Consider the following 22,260-nt stretch of genomic DNA (forward strand, 5'->3'; position numbering starts at 1 on the left):
AGTCACGAAAGCTTCAAATCTAGAAATAAATAATAAAAAAAAGAGTTTTCATTTAGGATGGGGCCCAGCTGCTACCGGACGCGCGACGCACCGTGGCGGGTCATTAACACGCGCGGGACGTGCGGGCGGGCGGTGTTCACCTGCAGGTCCCTGTTGTGGTTCTCGCACATGAGCTGCAGGAAGCGCAAGATGGGCTCCATGATGACCACAACGGGGCTCATCTCTCCGTCGTCTCGCGTCGCGCCAAGGGCCCCCGCCCCCCCTCCCCCGAGCCCCCCCCCGCCGCCCACGATGGGGCCCCCGCCGACTCCGCCGACGACTCCGCCGCCGGCGATGCTGCCCGCCGCGACGGCCGCGTCGTCCGGGTCGAGGTCGCGACCCCGCCGGTAGTGGCTGAAGGCCTTCTGGGTGGCGACGGTGGCCTCGGCCAGCTGATCGCGCATCTCCTCGCTTATGCCCGCGACCGAACTCCTCACTGACGCACGCAACGCACGCACGCGAAGACAAAGATCCCACGTATAGTCTCGAACAGAAAATTTAACTAAACCATTTTTTTTATTTTAAATGTTATGCTACTCCCCTCCGGCAGAAGGCTGTGGTCCATCAGGACCAAAACCTCACGTCACAAAAACAGTTTCTTCCCATCCGCTGTTGGCCTCTTCAACTTCAACAAGGCCAAGGGCTTAAAATGACTTTTACACTTAAAATGACTTTTACACTTAAAATAACTCTTACACTTACTTTACCATTTTATCTACAAAATTACACCTTGCCATATTTACAACATGCTACCCTATTTGTATTTTTGTATTTTAAGATTGTATATTACGGCTAGTTTACATTTTATATTGTATACTTATTCAAAATTCAACATAGTTTAGCCCCTTAGTATTAGTTAGACTTTGTAATTTTAGTATAGTTAGACTGTATAACACTTATTTAAGTTTTAAGATTCCTACATGTTGAATGTATGCACTTTCCTGCCATAGTAAATTCCTTGTCTGTGCAAACTTTCATGGCGAATACAACCCTTTCTGATTCTGATCATTCGAGTTGGTGTCGTGTCGGGACGGCATCCGTTGAGATGGAGCGACGAAATATATAACTTTTTTATTCTCACCAGGTGAGGCCCACTGAGCTATTTCGCTCTTCTCTAGAAGTGAGCTGGCTATCACAAATGATAGCTCAACGAAGTGTCTCATTAACGTATAGCAGCCAAATATTGCTTCATTGACGACCACATTCTGATAATCTCCCCCCCCCCTCTCCTCCCCCTTAACTTGTATTTAAGAGCTTGCATCTTGGAATCCCTGCCTCACTTGATACAGCAAATCTGGCTGTGACGGTCCCACCTGATGACGGAGACTTGTGTTGCCTCCGAAACGTCGTGATTTTTATTATTTTATTTTTTATTAATTTTAATTTCATTTTTTTGCCTACGTGACTTTACCGAAAAAACTGAGAGTACGAATATTGCTCGCCACTGATGAGTGTCGTGAGCAGGTCTCCATGGGAGTCGGCGGGTCTCTTTGCGAGTTTGTATGCGTCATCGTCATCATCATCATCAGCATCTCATCATCATCAGCCATGATCATTCCACTGCTGAATGAAAGCCTCCTCATGCCATTGTGTGGGCTCTATGTGAGTCCATGAATCAATCGGTCTCATCATCATCATCATCACCCTACGTAAGTCCGTGAGCCTGTCACTCGAGAACCCGGTCCACACGCACAGCGGCTGTGATCTCAAGCGGTGACCGGCTCAGTATCTAGGCTCATCCGTGCAACTCCCGACATCTGTGACAACGAGAGTCGTAGCCCATCGGATACCCCAAGTCTAAATGTTTGTGTGTATTTACGTTGAACTTATTTTGTGCCGTACGTAGCCAACCGTGCTTATCGGAGGTGCGGGGGATGGATAACAAACTAAACACAAAACTCAGTTCTAAGAGAAATTCGTTTTCAATTCAGATTTAAAAGTGCAAAGCTCCCAGTGACTCCCGAATATCGGAAGGAAGAGCGTTCCAGACGGCCGCAGAAGCACATCAGAAAGCGCCGGGCGATGCGGCCACCGTCTTCGTCCGATGTTTAGCCAAAAGCCGCTGCTGCGAGGATGACCGGAGTTCACGTGGTTCATTTGTGGCAAGACATTTGCATGCAAATGAGTGCGACCTCATAATGCTTTCATTCAGCGGTCAATAATCCAGCTCAGCGAGCACCGGACGGACACGGTCGGAAATTGCGGTGAACGAAAACTAAATTTTGATCAACATACCGAGTTTCTCTGACCTGAGAGCTCGGGGTAAGCATTTACACCATTGGTACCTCATTTGCCAGTAAAAAATATGATAATTGTTTTTTTACCCTTTAATCTGGCAACAAAACTGACACCTTTTTTACGAAGAGTCATGTTTGCATAGACCACAATACCTGCAGTCATAATGCAAACAAAAAAACATAACTCTGATAATGGTGCGCCTTTTGGCGTCATCTGGTCCAACCCATGTGAGACTAGGCTCTAAGGAAAGCTGTCTCGGGTGTGAACCAATAAACTTCAAGGACAGTGCATACATTATCAGAGTTATGTTTTTTTTTTTGCATTATGACTGCAGGTATTGTGGTCTATGCAAACATGACTCCTCGTAAAAAAGGTGTCAGTTTTGTTGCCAGATAGAAGGGTAAAAAAAAAATTATCATGTCTCTGACCTCTGAACCCTGAGCATCCGCCAAACCGCCCCCCCACCCCCTTACTACGTCGGCGGCGGATGAGCGGCTCTCTCTCCGGTGGGCTCTCGTCGTCACGGCGCCGGCCCCCGAGCTCGCTGGCGCTCACGGTCACCGTGGCCTTGATCTCCTGCTGCGCGGCCTTCATGCGCTCGTGAAAGACGCGGAAGAAGCACTCGGAGCGGCGGTCCTCCGTCAGGCGGCGGAAGAACGAGTGCTGGAGGGAGACGTGAAGATCAACGCGAAGATCAACGCAAGGATCATCAGCATCATCATCAAGGATCCGCACCTCCGCTTGAGCGAGGTTAGCTACGTACGGTGCGACAAAAGTTCAACGTACATACGTAACGTCGTGATTTGATTTATTTTTATTTTTGTTTTATTTTAAATTTATTTTATTTTATTCCTACGTGACTTTCGCATAAAAACTAAAAAGTATGGATGATTGCAGTCACGAAAACTTAAGATCTAGATTATATGTAAAAGGGTCACGGGTGCGATTGATAACGTAAATCAGCGGACGTCAAAATTATTTCTTAGACAACCCGTCAGCCACACGGCCTTCTGGAAGTGGAGTGGTGAGAAGGTGAGTGAGTGTATGGGTGAGTAGGTGAGAGGGTGAGTGTATGGGTGAGTAGGTGAGAGAGTGAGTGTATGGGTGAGTAGGATAGAGAGTGAGTGTATGAATGGGTAGGTGAGAGGGTGAGTGTATGGATGAGTAGGTAAGAGTGTGAGTGTATGGATGAGAAAGTGAGAGAGTGAGTGTATGGATGAGTAGGTAAGAGTGTGAGTGTATGGATGAGTAGGTGAGAGAGTGAGTGTATGGATGAGAAAGTGAGAGAGTGAGTGTATGGATGAGTAGGTAAGAGTGTGAGTGTATAGATGAGTAGGTGAGAGAGTGAGTGTATGAATGAGTAGTTGAGAGAGTGAGTGGATGGGCGAGAAGGTGAGAGGGTGAATGGAGGGGTGAGTAGGTGTCATGTATTGTGCTGATTCCGTCCTCTCTCTATACCATACATCTCAACCCCTTATCAGTGCCCTGCCTTATTGCATACCAATTCAGACATTAGTGGTCACCCCGTGCCACTTATAAATCTCAACGTTCATCCTACTGTCGCATCACAAGGGAGAAACACAAACAAACAGACAAAACAATTATTTTGCCCGTATTTAAAACTCAATTTCCCCGTATAAAAATATGCTATGCTGCACCTGTGCTACAGTGTTGCGGCGGGTTCCCATACACAGGGTGCATCAAATTTATTTTAACATTTCTGAGAATTTGCAACAACACCACGAGAAATGTGCCTCCTCCGGCTTCTGGAGAAAAACCTGGGGAAGATTCCAGGCGTAGCGTTGACGACGATGGCAATCGAGTGGAGACTCTTTGACTTTGTGAAGCTATTAACGTTGCATTTGTTATTACGTTACGGCGTATCATTACACTGGTCAACAAAAAAAAATTTTTTTTTTGGCCTGGGCTTTTAATTTCAGGGTGCTGATTCCAAATCTGATCTCAGATTTGCTCTATCACATCTCATTTTTATGCTATCGGCATACTCCACTTTCATTGATTTTACCCGAAATTAACTCTGTCACTTATGATTGCAAGTTGTTGCGAGTCGGTGACTGCTTTAGTGTTAAAATATGGTGCTGTATTTTTAGGATAGTGTGTTTATAATATAATTGTATGTAGATATCCACATTTATTTAATATTTTTCTTCTGCAGTTTTTATTGAAAATGCAATATTTGATATCTCAAAAACCTGATGTGATAGACAACGACTGATGCCAGATTTGGAATCAGCACCCCAAAATTACCTTAAAACCGTTGGAATACCTTATGCCAGAAAAAGCGTAACAAAAGGCGGCTTAATCCTAGCTGGCTTATCTACTTCTGCCATCTACATTACAAAGGCTCAGTTCCAGCAGCAGTACTGACCATCTCACAACTCCTCCTCTCCCGCGGCCCTTCCTGGCTCCTCCCCCCCTTAACCTCTATATATAAGTTTGTACCTCTTGGCAGAGGTGTGGACTCGAGTCATGTGACTTGGACTCGAGTCAGACTCGAGTCATGAATTTGATGACTTGCGACTCGACTTGGACTTGCATAACAATGACTTTGTCCCACCTATGAGATGTGGACTCGAGTCATGTGACTTGGACTCGAGTCAGACTCGAGTCATGAATTTGATGACTTGCGACTCGACTTGGACTTGCATAACAATGACTTTGTCCCACCTCTGCCTCTTGGGACTTCTCTCCACTTGATACAGATTTTTTGCTGTGATAGTTTCACCTGAAGACGGAAGCTTGTGTTGCCTCCGAAACGTCGTGATTTTATTGTTTTTATTTTTAATTAATTTTAATTTCATTTTTTACCTACATGGTGACTTTACCGAAAGAACTGAGAGTCAGAAAAAGTGTGTTGACCAGTGTTATCCGTTCTTTCTCCAATAAAAACGAACGGTCCCACATTAAGTGTTCACATTTTTCGATTTAAAGCTTTCGTGACTGCAGGGATTCATCTTCTTGGTTCTTTCGGTAAAGTCATGTAGAAGGGAAGTAATAAAATAATAAAAATAGAAGATAATAAAATAATTCTCACGACGTTTTGGCCACAACGCAAGCAGCCGTCTTCAGGTGACTTTACCGAAAGAACCAAGAAGATGATAATTGTTTTTTTACCCTTCTATCTGGCAACAAAACTGACACCTTTTTACAAGGAGTCATGTTTGCATAGACCACAATACCTGCAGTCATAATACAAACAAAAGACATAACTCTGTATGCACTGTCCTTGAAGTTGATTGGTCCACACCCGAGACAGCTTTCCTTAGAGCCTAGTCTCACATGGGTTGGACCAGATGACGCCAAAAGGCGCACAACTCAAAGACAATGCACCATCATAGTATGAGAGCTCGGGGTAAGCATTTACACCATGGGAACCTCATTTGCCAGTAAAAAATATGATAATTGTTTTTTTACCCTTCTATCTGGCAACAAAACTGACACCTTATCATCTGGTCCAAACCATGTGAGACTAGGCTCTAAGGAAAGCTGTCTCGGGTGTGGACCAATCAACTTCAAGGACAGTGCATACATTATCAAAGTTATGCCTTTTGTTTGCATTACGACTGCAGGTATTGTGGTCTATGCAAACATGACTCCTTGTAAAAAAAAAGGTGTCAGTTTTGTTGCCAGATAGAAGGGTAAAAAAACAATTATCATATTTTTACTGCCAAATGAGGTTCCCATGGAACCAAGAAGATGTTCACGTGTTTGTTTCGCGGCAGCCTTCCGCAGCGGCGGTGTGGCCGGCCCACCTGTATGGCGTTGTGGCCGGCCCACCTGTATGGCGGTGTGGCCGGCCCACCTGTATGGTGGTGTGGCCGGCCCACCTGTATGGCGTTGTGGCCGGCCCACCTGTATGGTGGTGTGGCCGACCCACCTGTATGGCGGTGTGGCCGGCCCACCTGTATGGCGGTGTGGCCGACCCACCTGTATGGCGGTGTGGCCGGCCCACCTGTATGGCGTTGTGGCCGGCCCACCTGTATGGCGTTGTGGCCGGCCCACCTGTATGGCGGTGTGGCCGGCCCACCTGTATGGCGTTGTGGCCGGCCCACCTGTATGGCGGTGTGGCCGGCCCACCTGTATGGCGGTGTGGCCGACCCACCTGTATGGTGGTGTTGCCGCCCTCGAGCAGCGCGATGCCGAGGAGGATGGTCTCGTGGAAGACCCGGTCGCTGGCGGCGCCCATGATGAGGTCGATGACGAGGTCGGCCGCCCCCTCCCTCTCCAGGTGGCACTGCACCTCCACCAGCGTCATGTCGGCGCGCCGGTGCTGCTGCTGCTGCAGGTGATGCTCCTGCAGCGCTGCCACCGCGCCTAGGCCTGGCGGGGTGGGGCGGGGGGGGGCAGCGGTGAGGGGGGCGGCCACAACGGCCGCCACGGTGGCCACGGCGGTTGACGATCGAGGAGGGAGGGAGGGAGACGAGGAGGGAGCGAGATGAGGGAGGGAGGCAGGGAAGGAGGGGGAGGGAGGGACGCTGAAGGTCACGGCGAGCGGGGGAGACTGCTCGCCTGAGGATCGCGCGACGACACGATGCGTCAAACGGTGTGACACAGAAAACACGCACACACACGCACGCGCACACGCACACACACGCACATGCACACGCACACACAGGCACACACACGCACGGTCTGACGGGCACACATGCGCGAACATACTGTCACAGATGACACGCCAGCATGCTCTCTCTCTCTCTCACAAACACGTGCACACACACTCACTAACACGCAACAAATAGACTAACGCGGCACGCTACACAACACCGGCCGCCGTGCGTCCCGCCAGGTGCACTACGAGGACATCACGTGACACGCCGAAGGTTCGCTGGCGGGGAGGTCACAGACCCAGCAGGTGCCGTGGGCTGACTGACCGAGATGACCGGCAGATGCACCACCCGTGCCTCCCACTGTGCCAACTCGCTGTGTTTTAGATGCCCGGCGTCGCTCCTCCGCCCTCCGTTTTTGTTGGAGGGCGACTGCCTTTAACTGCTCAGTAGTAGCGTCCTTGACGAACCTCCTCCACTGAGGCCGATCTTGACACCGCTGCTACCAGTCATCGGCAAGTCCACTCAGCTCCACGTCCTCCTGTACCACATCACTCCATCTCTTCTCTCGCCCGTGCCGTGCCCATTTAGTCCTCTCTATCCAGCCAAACAAAAACTGTTTGGACATGCGGTGGATGGACGTGCAGGCTACATGGCCCAGCCAATGCAGCCTTGCCTGCCGGAGGAGCTCACCGATGATGGAGACTGCGTCCAGATCTTGCAAAGGACCTGTGAACTCCGTACACTGTATTCTAGCCTGCAGCTTAAACCCAGGATGGATGGCAGGCACGTTTTCCACACCTTCAATTGGCCCAGTTGGCTACGTACGGTGCAAAAGAAGTTCAACATACATAGACTCTCCCACTCCCTAACCCACCCACTCACCCACTCATGCACAGTTGGCTACGCACGGTCCGAAAGAAATTCAACATAGATACACTATTACATTCCCCCACTCACTCACTCTCCCACTCATTGACCCACTCACCCACTCACTCACCCACTCACCCACTCACGGTTGGCTACGTACAGCCCGAAAGAAGTTCAACATACACACATACACTCACCCACCCACTCATTGACCCACTCACCCACTCACTCACCCACTCACCCACTCACGGTTGACTACGCACAGTCCGAAAGAAGTTCAACATACACACATACACTCACCCACCCACTCATTGACCCACTCACCCACTCACTCACCCACTCACTCACCCACTCACGGTTGACTACGCACAGTCCGAAAGAAGTTCAACATACACACATACACTCACCCACCCACTCATTGACCCACTCACCCACTCACTCACCCACTCACCCACTCACGGTTGACTACGCACAGTCCGAAAGAAGTTCAACATACACACATACACTCACCCACCCACTCATTGACCCACTCACCCACTCACTCACCCACTCACCCACTCACGGTTGACTACGCACAGTCCGAAAGAAGTTCAACATACACACATACACTCACCCACCCACTCATTGACCCACTAACCCACTCACTCACCCACTCACCCACTCACGGTTGACTACGCACAGTCCGAAAGAAGTTCAACATACACACATACACTCACCCACCCACTCATTGACCCACTCACCCACTCACTCACCCACTCACCCACTCACGGTTGACTACGCACAGTCCGAAAGAAGTTCAACATACACACATACACTCACCCACCCACTCATTGACCCACTCACCCACTCACTCACCCACTCACCCACTCGCGGTTGACTACGCACAGTCCGAAAGAAGTTCAACATACACACATACACTCACCCACCCACTCATTGACCCACTCACCCACTCACTCTCCCACTCACCCACTCACGGTTGACTACGCACAGTCCGAAAGAAGTTCAACATACATGCACTCACCCACTCACTCACCCACCCACTCACCCACTCACGGTTGGCTACGTACGGTCCGAAAGAAGTTCAACATACATAGACTCACCCACTCACTCACCCACCCACTCTCCCACTCACTCACCCACTCACTCACCCACTCACTCACCCACTCACGGTTGTCTACATACAGTCCGAAAGAAATTCAATATACATACACTCACCCACTCACTCACCCACCCACTCACCCACCCACTCACCCACTCACGGTTGGCTACGCACAGCCCGAAGGAAGTTCTACATACATAGACTCTCCCACTCACTCACTCACCCACCCACTCACCCACCCACTCTCCCACTCATTCACCCACCCACTCACCCACTCACGGTTGGCTACGTACAGCCCGAAAGAAGTTCAACATACACACATACACTCACCCACCCACTCATTGACCCACTCTCCTACTCACTCTCCCACCCACTCACCCACTCACGGTTGGCTACGCACAGTCCGAAAGAAGTTCAACATACATACACTCTCCCACTCACTCACCCACTCACCCACTCACCCACTCACGGTTGGCTACGCACAGCCCGAAAGAAGTTCTACATACATAGACTCTCCCACTCACTCACCCACCCACTCACCCACCCACTCATTGACCCACTCACCCACTCACTTACCCACTCACCCACTCATGGTTGGCTACGCACAGCCCGAAAGAAGTTCTACATACATAGACTCTCCCACTCACTCACCCACCCACTCACCCACCCACTCATTGACCCACTCACCCACTCACTTACCCACTCACCCACTCATGGTTGGCTACGCACAGCCCGAAAGAAGTTCTACATACATAGACTCTCCCACTCACTCACCCACCCACTCACCCACCCACTCATTGACCCACTCACCCACTCACTTACCCACTCACCCACTCATGGTTGGCTACGCACAGCCTGAAAGAAATTCTACATACATAGACTCTCCCACTCACTCACCCACCCACTCACCCAATCACGGTTGGCTACGCACAGTCCGAAAGAAGTTCAACATACACACATACACTCACCCACCCACTCATTGACACACTCACCCACTCACCCACTCACCCACTCATGGTTGGCTACGCACAGTCCGAAAGAAGTTCAACATACATACACTCTCCCACTCACTCACCCACCCACTCACCCACTCACGGTTGGCTACGTACGGTCCGAAAGAAGTTCAACATACATAGACTCACCCACTCACTCACCCACCCACTCACCCACCCACTCTCCCACTCACTCACCCACTCACCCATTCACGGTTGTCTACATACAGTCCGAAAGAAATTCAATATACATACACTCACCCACTCACTCACCCACCCACTCACCCACCCACTCTCCCACTCACTCTCCCACCCACGGTTGTCTACATACAGTCCGAAAGAAATTCAATATACATACACTCACCCACTCACTCACCCACCCACTCACCCACCCACTCTCCCACCCACTCACCCACTCACGGTTGGCTACGTACAGTCCGAAATAAGTTCAACATACATACATTCTCCCACTCACTCACCCACCCACTCTCCCACTCACTCTCCCACCCACTCACCCACTCACTCTCCCACTCACTCACCCACCCACTCACCCACCCACTCACCCACTCACTCTCCCACCCACTCACCCACTCACTCTCCCACCCACTCTCCCACTCACTCACCCACTCACTCACCCACCCACTCACCCACCCACTCACCCACCCACTCACCCACTCACTCACCCACCCACTCTCCCACTCACTCACCCACTCACGGTTGGCTACGTACGGTCCGAAAGAAGCTCAACCACGGCTACACACGTTTCCTCACCGCCACGGCCCCCACTCCGACACACCCCAACGCAGCGGCGCTCAGCAGGGAGACTCACCTGGCACGTGCGGAGGGGTGGGGCGGCTCGCGGCGGCGACGGCGGCGGCGGCGGAGAGCGGCCCGTTCACGTAGTAGGCCATGCTGGCGCGGCGAGCGAGGCCGCCCCCCGCGCCGCTGGCGCTGCCGTAGTAGCGGTTGAGCAGCGTCTGTCTCAGCGCCTCTCCCTGCTCACGCGGCGGTGACAACGGTAACAGCAATGAGCATAGTGGCAATAACAACAATGTCGATAATAACAACGGTAATAGCAACAGGTATAATAATAATAATAATAACAACAATGATAACAATAACAGCAGTAACAATAACAATAGCAACAGTACAAATAATACCAATAATAACAGTAATAACAATAACAACAACAATACTAACAATAACAACAATCTTCTTGGCTCTTTCGGTAAAGTCACGTAGAAGGGAAATAATAAAATAATAAAAATAAAACATAATAAAATATTTTATTATTTCCCTTCTACGTGACTTTACCGAAAGAACCAAGAAGATGAATCCCTGCAGTCACAACAGCTTTAAATCGAAACATAACAACAATAACAACAACGCCAACAACAACATCAACATTAAGGGCAATAACAACGATGACGACCGTCGTTGTTTTAATTTGCAACGCGCCACCGCCGCCACTGCCACCGCCGTCGCACCCGGGTCTGTCCCGTGACCTCCTTGCCAGTGAACTTTTGACGCTCCGAATGTATACGTGTGCGTGTGTGTGTGTGCGCATGCTGAACTTCTTTCGCACCGTACGCAAGCCTACCGTGGTAATCAGAGGTGCGGGTTCAATTTCGGACAACGGTCAACATCGGAGGAGATTGGCTGCAACCGGTACTGGGCTACTGCGAGGTCGACTCAGCCTAAAACGAGTGCCTGGTTGCGGTGTTGTAAGAGCATCATCGGCGGGGAGACAGGGGCGGCATGTGTTGACTCTCGCAGGCGCTTGCTCACAGCGCTTGCTCCGACGGCTTGCGTAGGCTACACGGGGGATCTTTACCTTCATCCGTGTGTTTGTGGTGTACGTACGTGTGTGCGTTGAGACAAAATTTGCCGTTTGTTGATGCGATATTTATGGTCTTTCATTTTCTTTTCCTCCCATCAAACTCGATGTTCCTTGCTATGTACGTTGAACTTCTTTCGCGCCGTACGTAGCCGACCGTGCTAATCGGAGGTGCGGGGGAAGGATAACAAAAAGCAGTTCTGAAGCAGTTTCAAAAGTGCATTGCTCGAGTGGCATCCTAATATCGGAAGAGCGTTCCAGACGGCCGCAGAAGCGCATCTGAAAGCGCCGCGCGATGCGGTGACCACCGCCTTTGTTCGATGCTTAGCCAAAATCCGCTGCTGCGAGGATGAGCGGAGTTCGCGTGATGCTTTACGCTCCTTGTGGCAAGCACTTTGCGTGTAATGAGTGCGGCCTCATTACGTATTCGTTCAATCGCCGCAAATCCAGTGCAAGCTTGGCGAGCACCGGGCGGACGCCGTGGTCGGATCTTGGAGTACCCCGTCACGACACCTGCCTGAGGACGGCTGCTTGCGTTGTGGCCGAAACGTCGTGAGAATAATTTTATTACGTTTTATTTTGTTATTTTATTATTTCCATTCTACGTGACTTTACCGAAAGAACCAAGAAGATGAATCCCTGCAGTCACGAAAGCTTTAAATCGAAACCTGCCAAATACCTCGAGTGGCTTCCAAAAGGGAGGCTTCAGTGGGGCACATTTGCGGCGGATGTTTTTATCGGATTTTGGCCGATGGTGGGGGGGGGGGGGTGAGGGGGGGCGAGCGGAGTTTCGTTTGAGATGTGAGATTCCCATAATCAATTAACTGATGTGTTGAGGCCCCGTGGCTCAAGAGCCTTGAGCTGGTACCACCATCAGCCGCCTCCGATGAAAACCGGCTTCTCAAGTGGAACGCGCCTTGATGGGTTTCAGCCCGGCCACCAAATAACATTCACAGAGACGCCCGTAGGACAACACAAAGCAACCCATAGACTTACATAATGGCCCACAGACTTAGACAGAGACCCACAGAGTGATCGAGACTGAGTTGTGATTAAAACCGGGTTCTCAAGCGCCAGTGAGTTGATGGAATCAGTCCGATCGGCAATGGCTTACACAGAGATCCATGCACTTACATAGAGACCCATAGACTCACATAGAGACCCATAGACTCACATAGAGACCCATAGACGCACATAGAGACCCATAGACTCACACAGAGACCCATAGACTCACATAGAGACCCATAGACTCACACAGAGACCCATAGACTCACATTGAGACCCATAGACTCACACAGAGACCCATAGACTCACATAGAGACCCATAGACTCACACAGAGACCCATAGACTCACATAGAGACCCATAGACTCACATAGAGACCCATAGACTCACACAGAGACCCATAGACTCACACAGAGACCCATAGACTCACATAGAGACCCCTAGACTCACACAGAGACCCATAGACTCACATAGAGACCCATAGACTCACATAGAGACCCATAGACTCACATAGAGACCCATAGACTCACATAGAGACCCATAGACTCACACAGAGACCCATAGACTCACACAGAGACCCATAGACTCACATAGAGACCCATAGACTCACACAGAGACCCATAGACTCACATTGAGACCCATAGACTCACACAGAGACCCATAGACTCACATAGAGACCCATAGACTCACACAGAGACCCATAGACTCACATAGAGACCCATAGACTCACATAGAGACCCATAGACTCACACAGAGACCCATAGACTCACACAGAGACCCATAGACTCACATAGAGACCCCTAGACTCACACAGAGACCCATAGACTCACATAGAGACCCATAGACTCACACAGAGACCCATATACTCACATAGAGACCCATAGACTCACATAGAGACCCATAGACTCACATAGAGACCCATAGACTCACACAGAGACCCATAGACTCACATAGAGACCCATAGACTCACATAGCGACCCATAGACTCACACAGAGACCCATAGGCTCACACAGACTGAGTTGTAATTAAAATCGGGTTCTCACGTTCATCAACAACACCGTCGGGAATACATCTCTGAGAGGCGACGTTTCAGGCAATGACCCTTTGTCAGTTACGCGCTATGAAGCATCATAGCACGTCGCCTATCATATATATATGTCCTGCTTAAGACTGCACTGTAATTGATACACGCGTTGAGTTTTACGCAATTATAGATTTTTTTTCTCCCCCCTCATGACAGGATGCCGATAGTACAAACAAAATATACATTGGGGGAATAACGCGTTTATATATATATATTTATATTTTGGACCAGACACGAACAATTGTGGATCGAAGCTCAGTTGCAACTGAAAGTCTTACTCTCTCTCTCTGTCTGCATTGTGAGACAGAGAGAGAGAGAGATTAAGACGTGGAGTCGAGAACGCATGCTGGTAAAACATTAAAACCATACTTGTTTTTATACTCTTAGGTTTTTTCGGTAAAGTCACGTAGGTAAAATAATAATAATAATAAAATAAAATAATAATAAATGAAAATAGCTCAATTAAATCACGACGTTTCGGAGGCAACACAAGTCTCCGTCTTCGAAACGTTGTGATTTAATTGAGTTATTTTCATTTATTATTATGATTATTTTTCGATTTAAAGCTTTCGTGACTGCAGGGATTCATCTTCTTGGTTCTTTCGGTAAAGTCACGTAGAAGGGAAGTAATAAAATAATAAAAACAAAACGTAATAAAATAATATAATTCTCACGACGTTTCGGCCACAACGCAAGCAGCCGTCCTCTTCACCTGAGGACGGCCACTTGCGTTGTGGCCGAAACGTCGTGAGAATTATATTATTTTATTACGTTTTGTTTTTATTATTTTATTACTTCCCTTCTACGTGATTTTACCGAAAGAACCAAGAAGATTATGATTATTATTTTATTATTATTTTCCTACGTGACTTTTCCGAAAAAACCTAAGAGTACGAATCCTTACAGTAACGAAATCTTCAAATCTAGAATTATACTTTTTTTTTTTTACCAGGTAAGGCCCACCGAGCTACGTGGCTCTCATTCAGAAGCGACCTGGTCGTCACGAATGAACGATCAACGAAGCTGGCTCATCACCACGTGGACATTTGTAGCAGCCAAATGCTCTAAACGCGTGACGTTGAGCCTAAATGTGGAGGGAAACACTGAAGGAGCGGGAGAAAAATCCACGCGACCACGGGGAGAGGAACACGCAAACTCCAGGAGTCAGGGTCGGGATCGAACCCACGACCTCCGGTGTACCAGGCGAGGTAGTTAACATCTCCCAGCCAGCGTGGTGGCACAAGCAGCTGCTGGAGGGAAATTGCATGATTCGAACAAATATGGGCTTGGGCTGGACGTGTCGCGAGAATCCATGCGCATTATTTTTTGTTAGTAATAGGTTTTTACCCTTTCAACTGGTACAAAAACTGACACCTTTATACAAGGCATCATGTTTGCAATAACCACAACACAAGCAGTCAAAATGCAAAGGAGGTCTCATGGTGTAGGTGCTTACCCCGAGCTCTCAATGCTCTGATGGTGCGCTGTTTTTGAGTTGTACGCCTTTTGGCGTCATCTGGTCCAACACCAATGGAGACTGGGCTCTAAGAAAAGCTGTCTCGGGTGTGGACCAATCAACTTCAAGGACAGTGCATATCATTATCATCATCAGAGTTGTTTCTTTTTGTTTGCATTTTGACTGCTTGTGTTGTGGTTATTGCAAACATGATGCCTTGTATAAAGGTGTCAGTTTTTGTACCAGTTGAAAGGGTAAAAACTTATTACTATGTTTTGCCACTGGTAAAGGAGGTCTCATGGTGTTATGTTTTTTTTTGTTGATGATGACGACGACAACGACGACGACGACAGAGAGAGAATTTCGCCGGGCGGGTTACCTTTTCACCGTAGACCCGGTCCTTGGCCAGCATCTCCCGCAGAGTCTGGAGCACCTTGATGCACAGCTTCTCCTCGTTCTCCTCCAGCAGCTGCTTGGTGTGCCGAATCAGCCTGCACACAAGCACAAAGATAAAATGCAAAGATCCCCCATATAGCCTTAACAGACTCTAGGGGCAAGTGCTGTTAGCGAGCACCTATAAAGGCCGGAACGGTACACGAGGGGGTGGGTGGCCAGCACCACGCCCTTACCGCCTTTGTCTCCCTAGTGGCGAAGTTTACACCCTGCACCAGGTACTCATTTGAGGCTGAGTCGACCTAGGGGAGGCCCAGGACCGGTTCAAATAATCGTCACTGATTTTAGCTGTGAGCGGGAATTGAACCAGTTTCGCCTGGTTCATAGCACAGCGCTCAAGCACACACACACACACACGCGCGCGCACGCGCGCACAAAGACAAAAGATCCCCCCCCCATGTAGCCTTCAACGGAGCGTTAGGCCAAGTGCTGTTAGCGAACGTCTATTTAGGCCGGCAAGGTGCGCGAGGCAGGTGGATGGAGAGCACCGTGCCCAGCCGCCTTTGTCTCCCCCACGGTGAAGTTAGCACTCTGCACCAGATACTCATTCAAGTATGAGTCGACCTAGCGAGAGGCCGAGGATTGGTTCAGATATTTGCCACTGACGTTAAGCAGTGGCGGTGGTGGTGGCGGTGGTGGTGGCGGTGTTCATGGCGTTGATGGCGGTGCTGTTCGTGGTGGTCGTGACCGTGGCGGTGGTGGTGGTGGTGGCGACGGCGGTGGTGGTGGTCGTGGTGTTCGTGGTGGTGGCAGTGGGGGTGGTGGTGGTGGTGGCGGTCACCTGCTGATAAATCCGCCGCTCTCACATTTCTGCCGGACGTCCGTTCCTTCCGGGAAGAGCATTTCCGGCCGGTGGAGGACATCCACCAGGACGGACAACTCCGCCTGCACCAGCGGCCTCAGCTGCTCCTCCAGCGTCGCCACGATGTCCTTCCGGCAGGATAATAAACAAAAACTTTAAAAAAAATCTACATTGCAAGGGGGAGGGGGTTGGAATTTCGTTTGTCCGTCAAACGCGAGCGTGTCTGTCTGTCGGGCGGTCACGGCGGTACGGGTGACTCGCGTTCATGTTCGCGGCGCAAAGGTGAATCAGGACTCGTTGTGACCAGAACGAATGGTGTCGATGATGAGCTCTGTGTGACCTTTGACCCACGCAAATGAAACCCTGACTCGTGATTGCCACCACGATAATCCTGTGGGGGCGATTACATTTGTTTTATTAAATTCAATAAAAGTTTATTTCCATTCCTCGGAGGGTTGGGGGAAAATTTAGTGCAGACCACATCTTGGGGAAAGGCGTGGAGACCGAGTGAGGCTTCGGGGGAGATTGTAAGAAGACACACAAACAAAGACAAAGAACCCCCGTATAGCATTTAACAGACTGTTGGGGCAAGTGCTGTTAGCGAGCACCTATGAGACACACACACCACACACACACAAATGTCAATGCAGCATTTTCATTTGGTGGACAATTACCATTGGGATGCAAGGTCACATGGATTTTTAGATTTAAAGCTTTCGTGACTGCAGGGATTCATCTTCTTGGTTCTTTCGGTAAAGTCACGTAGAATGGAAATAATAAAATAAAAAAGATATAAAATAATAAAATAATTCTCACGACGTTTCGGCCACAATGCAAGCAGCCGTCCTCAGGTGAAGAACAGGTTTGTCGGGAAGACAGCGTCTCATTCAGAACAGGTCAGTCGGGAAGACAGCGTCTCATTCAGACATTGTCTTCCCGACAGACCTGTTCTTCACCTGAGGACGGCTGCTTGCGTTGTGGCCGAAACGTCGTGAGAATTATTTTATTATGTAAATTTTTTTATTATTGTATTATTTCCATTCTACGTGACTTTACCGAAAGAACCAAGAAGAGGTCACATGGAGTTGAGACGGTGGGGACACACGCGGGTGCATCGTGGCGTAGAGGATACTCGCTGGACAAGTTTAAATATCCGCCACATAGATGCATGGTGGGTATGCAGAACATGCAGAACACACACATGGGGAGTGACACACACAAAGCGACAAAGATCCCCCGTATAGCCTGTAACGGACTATTGGGGCAAGTGCTGTTAGCGAGCACCTATGAAGGATGGAATGGCACACGAGAGAGTGGGTGGCCAACACCACGCCCGGCCGCCTTTGTCTCCCTTGTTGCAATGTTTACACACCGCACCAGGTACCCTCATTTGAGTGGTGTACCCAGAACCGATTCGGATAATCGTCACCGGTGTTGGCCATGAGCGGGAATCGAACTCGGGTCGCCGGGTTCACAGCGCTCCCCGCTAACCGCTACACTACCGGAACGACACACGCACACGGGGAACGACACGCACGCGCACGAGCGCAAGCGCGCGGGGGAAGCGGGACAACACCTGCAGCCTCTCGATGATGTGTCGGTAGTCGAGTGAGAGGCCCGACATGGACTCTCTCCGCGCGAGGTTGCGGGCGCTCATCCTCCAGTTGAGCGCCGTCTTCTGGATGAGGTGCGAGTGCGGCTTGAGGAACAGCGAGTTCACCTGGCTGTCCAGGTCCACGGGGATCGCGATGGATCGGCTCTTCGCTGGGGGCGGCGGCGGCGGTGGGGGGGCGGGGGTTGCGGAGGTGAGCGGAGGGAAGACAGTTCGAGGAGGTTCGGCAGGTTTGCGAGCGCGTGGATCGAGGCGGTTTAGGAAGGTAAAGCGGTGGGGGAGTTTGGTTTTCTGAACGTTTTTGTCGAACGCCGGGTTGAAAGCGCTGATGGAGATTGACGCTGCACGGCATTTAACCCTTTCACGTCGTGGGGCGTCTGCAAGTTGCAGGGTGGGAGTCCCGTTGACCTCTGAATCTCTCTAGCAACACGACTGCCCTCTACGGTAGCTGGCGCCAAACTGCGCCACACGCCCTCCCGCATGGCCTTGTGGGAGCCTCGGTACCGATGAAGTTATTATATTTTCGTTTTCCAGCCAGTTTCGTTTGGATGACGAACACCGATGATGTACCGTTACATCGTCGGAACGGGAAAGGGTTAAATAAATTATATTTCGTAATTTTTCGTATTAACCAGCGGGTGAAACCCTCATGCAGTGGCTGCGCTAGGCACAAGCAAACTAAGGGGATGGCATTGATGCCCCAAGCAGTTCAGGGGGTCCGTGCGTGTCACTGTATCGACACCGATCGCGAGCTTTGGGGTTTTTGGCTGGGATACGGTAATTGGCTCCCGTTAAGCGCGTCGCTTACCGACGTCCGACAGCGTCTTGATGCAGGTCTCCACGGACGCCTTCTGAGCGAGCGACGGCCAGGGGCAGTGGTAAACGCGGAAGGCACCCTGCAGCAGCTGCACGAAGATCGGCTGGCGAGCCTGACGCACGTACGCACAGGCAAAGTTCCCCCCCCCCCCACACGTATAGCCTCGACGGACTGTCGGGGAAAGTGCTGTTTAGCGAGCGAGCACCCACAAAGGCCGGCACGGCGCGCGACGGCGTGGATGGCCGGCACCGCGCCCGGCCAACTTTGTTGACCTAGTGGAGGCCCAGGATCGGTGCAGGTGATCGTCACCGGTGTTGGTTGCCGCAAGCGAAAATATAACTCGTGCCGCCAGGTTCGTAGCGCGGCGCACTGGCCCCAAAGCCACGGACCGACGCAAAGATGCGTGCACGGACACGCAGATGGAGAGACAAGCGGGGGGAGAGAGAGTGGCGTGCACGGACAGATGGGACGACGTCCTCACCTGGAGGTTGGTGCTCTGGTCGGAGAAGGGCGAGCTGAAGAAGGTGGTGATGACGTTGGTCACCGTCTCCGTGACGTACTTCTCCAGCACCGTGTCCGCGTGCTTGCGGTCCGTCGTCGTGTTGCAGACCTGCGCGACGCGGGGGGACGACGAGACGGGGGGTACCCGGGGGACGTGTAGACGGGGAGACAGGGAGGCGGGGAGACAGGAAGAAAGAACAGCGAACGAGGTGGAGGGAGGGAGATGGGGACAAATTCTAGTTTTCCACTCTTAAATGAGCTCTGAAAGGTACATGAATTGGGAATGGGTCGAATCAGAGCTGGGAGAGAAAAGCTGGAAAGGAGCAGCGGGGAGGGAGGAGCGGGGAGCAGCGGGGAGGGAGGAGCGGGGAGGGACCCGACCCTCCGTACCCGGCTGATGTCCACCAGGAAGCTCTCGAACATCTTCCACATGTGGTTGCTCGTGTAGATCTCCTTCATCTCCACCTCCGTGTCCACGTAGCAGTGGTTCAGGAAGTTGATGTAGGAAATCTTCACCTGTGACAACATAGCAATGGCATGCCCGCGAATGTAATTGGGCCGTTCAACGGTAGCCGGCGAAACTCGGAGAAATACATTTTCAGAATCGATTACCGGTTCTGAAAGTCAGGCGCCGGTAACCGATTCTGGTTGCACTTTGGTCACGCGAATGCACCGATGGAAACTTGCACCGCGTGTGAGCACCGTGTGCCTCCCGACACGGTCCCTGAAAAGTTTCCTCCGCCTCGGGCTGCCAAATAATTTTTGGGCGGCTCACCCAGGACACATGGAGCCGTCAGCCCCACCCACTTTCACAGAGCAGCTACGCACAAAACAACAACAACAACAATCACTGTTCTACCAAGTGGCGGTGATGTCACCACGGCGCTTGTGCCACGTGAAGTGTCGAAGGCCCGCTACTGGCAGGTCACAGACAGACACAGGTGCCACGGGTCAACTCTGCACTTTCGGCGCACCGCCGCTCCGCTCGTTGTTGTTGTTGTTGTGAGCGTCGCTCCTCTGCCCTCCGGGGGGGGGGGGGGTTGCGAGGGGGTAGGGGGGGGGGTCATGTGGGAGACGGGGGGGGTGGTGGGGGGGGACACGGCCGACAGGGGGCTCACCTCGGGGATGCAGTCGTCGTGCGTGACGACGCGGGCGATGTCCTCGAGCGGAAGCAGCGAGTTGCACTTGATCTCCGTGTAGACGTTCTTGCCCTCGGTGCAGGCGGCGAGCAGCTCGACGAGGGTCACGTGGTACGCGAGGGCTCCGTCGCCGTCCGAGCGCTCGCGCTCCGAGCGCATCATGGACACGAGCGCCTGGAAGGAGGCGCGGTCCGTGTAGAACACGAGGACCTCCTCGCCGCCGTTCAGAAGCTGCGGCGGGAGGAGGGCGGGCGGCGTGAGAAAGAGCTTCGCGGCGGCTCGAGGATTGATCCGGTTTGGGATCGATGTTTACGATGATTCGGCCGGGCAACACGACCGAGCGGAGCAGCTGCTGCGGTCGGCACGGTCGTGATCAACTCGGTCGCGTGCAGCTGAATAGCTTCGTGTGTCGCGATCGACGCGGTTGCCTGCAACTGAATAGCTCGTGTGTTGCGATCGACGCAGTCGCGTGCAACTGAATAGCTTCGTGTGTTGCGATCAACTTGGTTTCCTGCAACTGAATGGCTCGTGTGTTGCGATCAACTTGTTCGCGTGCAACTGAGTCGCTTCGTGTGTCGCGATCGACTCGGTCGCGTGCAACCGAGTAACCGAGTGTGCTGCGATCGAGATGCAAGCGTGCAACTGAATAGCTCGTGTGTTGCGATCAACGTGGTTGCCTGCAACTGAATAGCTCGTGTGTTGCGAGCAGCCGAGCCACTTTGGTCCCGCGCGAACCGAACCGCTCTGGACACGTGGGACGCAGACAAAACCGGCGTTGCCCGCGGCGAGAGACGGCCGAACCGAACGCGCTCCGCCGCGTCGACGCCTCCGACGGCCGCCCCTTTGCCGTGGATGCGCTCTCACCTCGGCCATCACCATGTCCTGGCACTTCTTGCTGTACTTGCCCTCGGAGCGCACGATGGTCTGCAGAAAGCGCAGGTACTGCACGTGGCGACCGTGCGTCTCGATGCAGTGCACAAAGTGCTGCACCACGCGCTCCGTCACTTCGCTGCACAGCTGCGCATTGTTCATGAAGATGTGCTGCATCGTCAGGGCCTCCAGCAGCTGCGACGAGGAAGATGAGGAAGGTGGGGGGGGGGGGGGAGGAGGCTTATCGTACGGACATTAATTGCAGCCAAATTACGCTGTATATATTAACATGTTTTCATGCAAATAGTGAGCATTTCCTTTTCAAACGTGGGAAATCCAGGCATGCGAGGGGGGGCAACGCTCTATCCCAACAGTCTATCCCATCACAAGGAAGGTTACAGAGGACATCAGTCCACACTCTGCAGCTGCACTGCATTCTCCTGGCGAGCCAGGGCATTGCAACCTCCTCGACGCCAACGTGAAGTGATTGTCGCCAACGCCTTGCCACGTGCGTGCGCGGCGATTTACCAAAACCCAGCGCTGCCGCTGGGTTCATCACAGGCAGAACCTCAACGCAACGAATCGGTTCGGCATCGCTCGCAAAGGCCCGCTCGACCCCTATCGTGCCGGGCAACGGTCGGCGGAAGTGGATACCCCGGGGCTGCCTCGGAGGCGGCGTTCCTCGAGCTACCTCGCTCACGAATCTTTCCAGGTAAAGAAGAGAGATTAGAATCAGAATATGTATTGATACTGGGGGAGGAATCTGATCAGCTATACAACTCTTGCCCAAAACTCGGACAACAATGTAAAAACACGATAGGAGTGCAAAGTGTAGGGAAGGTAAACACGTCACTTAAAAAAACAAAAATACACAAACGAAA

General features: G+C 51.5%; 1 protein-coding gene across 2 annotated transcripts in view; it reads right to left on the reverse strand.

Annotated features, from left to right (window-relative positions):
- LOC144945596 (inositol 1,4,5-trisphosphate-gated calcium channel ITPR1-like) overlaps window positions 1-22,260 on the reverse strand; it is a 252,589-nt gene that overhangs the window by 117,020 nt on the left and 113,309 nt on the right. For both annotated transcript variants that reach the window (XM_078874090.1, XM_078874089.1), the window contains exons 29-40: window positions 21,374-21,574; window positions 20,489-20,740; window positions 19,761-19,886; window positions 19,351-19,479; window positions 18,861-18,981; window positions 18,017-18,204; window positions 16,420-16,568; window positions 15,565-15,676; window positions 10,633-10,798; window positions 6,401-6,618; window positions 2,751-2,940; window positions 141-475 (exon numbers count right to left, since the gene is read on the reverse strand). In XM_078874090.1, coding sequence (XP_078730216.1) covers window positions 141-475; window positions 2,751-2,940; window positions 6,401-6,618; window positions 10,633-10,798; window positions 15,565-15,676; window positions 16,420-16,568; window positions 18,017-18,204; window positions 18,861-18,981; window positions 19,351-19,479; window positions 19,761-19,886; window positions 20,489-20,740; window positions 21,374-21,574 — 2,187 coding nt within the window. The remainder of the gene's footprint in view (window positions 1-140; window positions 476-2,750; window positions 2,941-6,400; window positions 6,619-10,632; window positions 10,799-15,564; window positions 15,677-16,419; window positions 16,569-18,016; window positions 18,205-18,860; window positions 18,982-19,350; window positions 19,480-19,760; window positions 19,887-20,488; window positions 20,741-21,373; window positions 21,575-22,260) is intronic.

Source organism: Lampetra fluviatilis, chromosome 38 (genome assembly GCF_964198595.1).
Source record: "Lampetra fluviatilis chromosome 38, kcLamFluv1.1, whole genome shotgun sequence".
Taxonomy (NCBI): Eukaryota; Metazoa; Chordata; class Hyperoartia; order Petromyzontiformes; family Petromyzontidae; genus Lampetra; species Lampetra fluviatilis.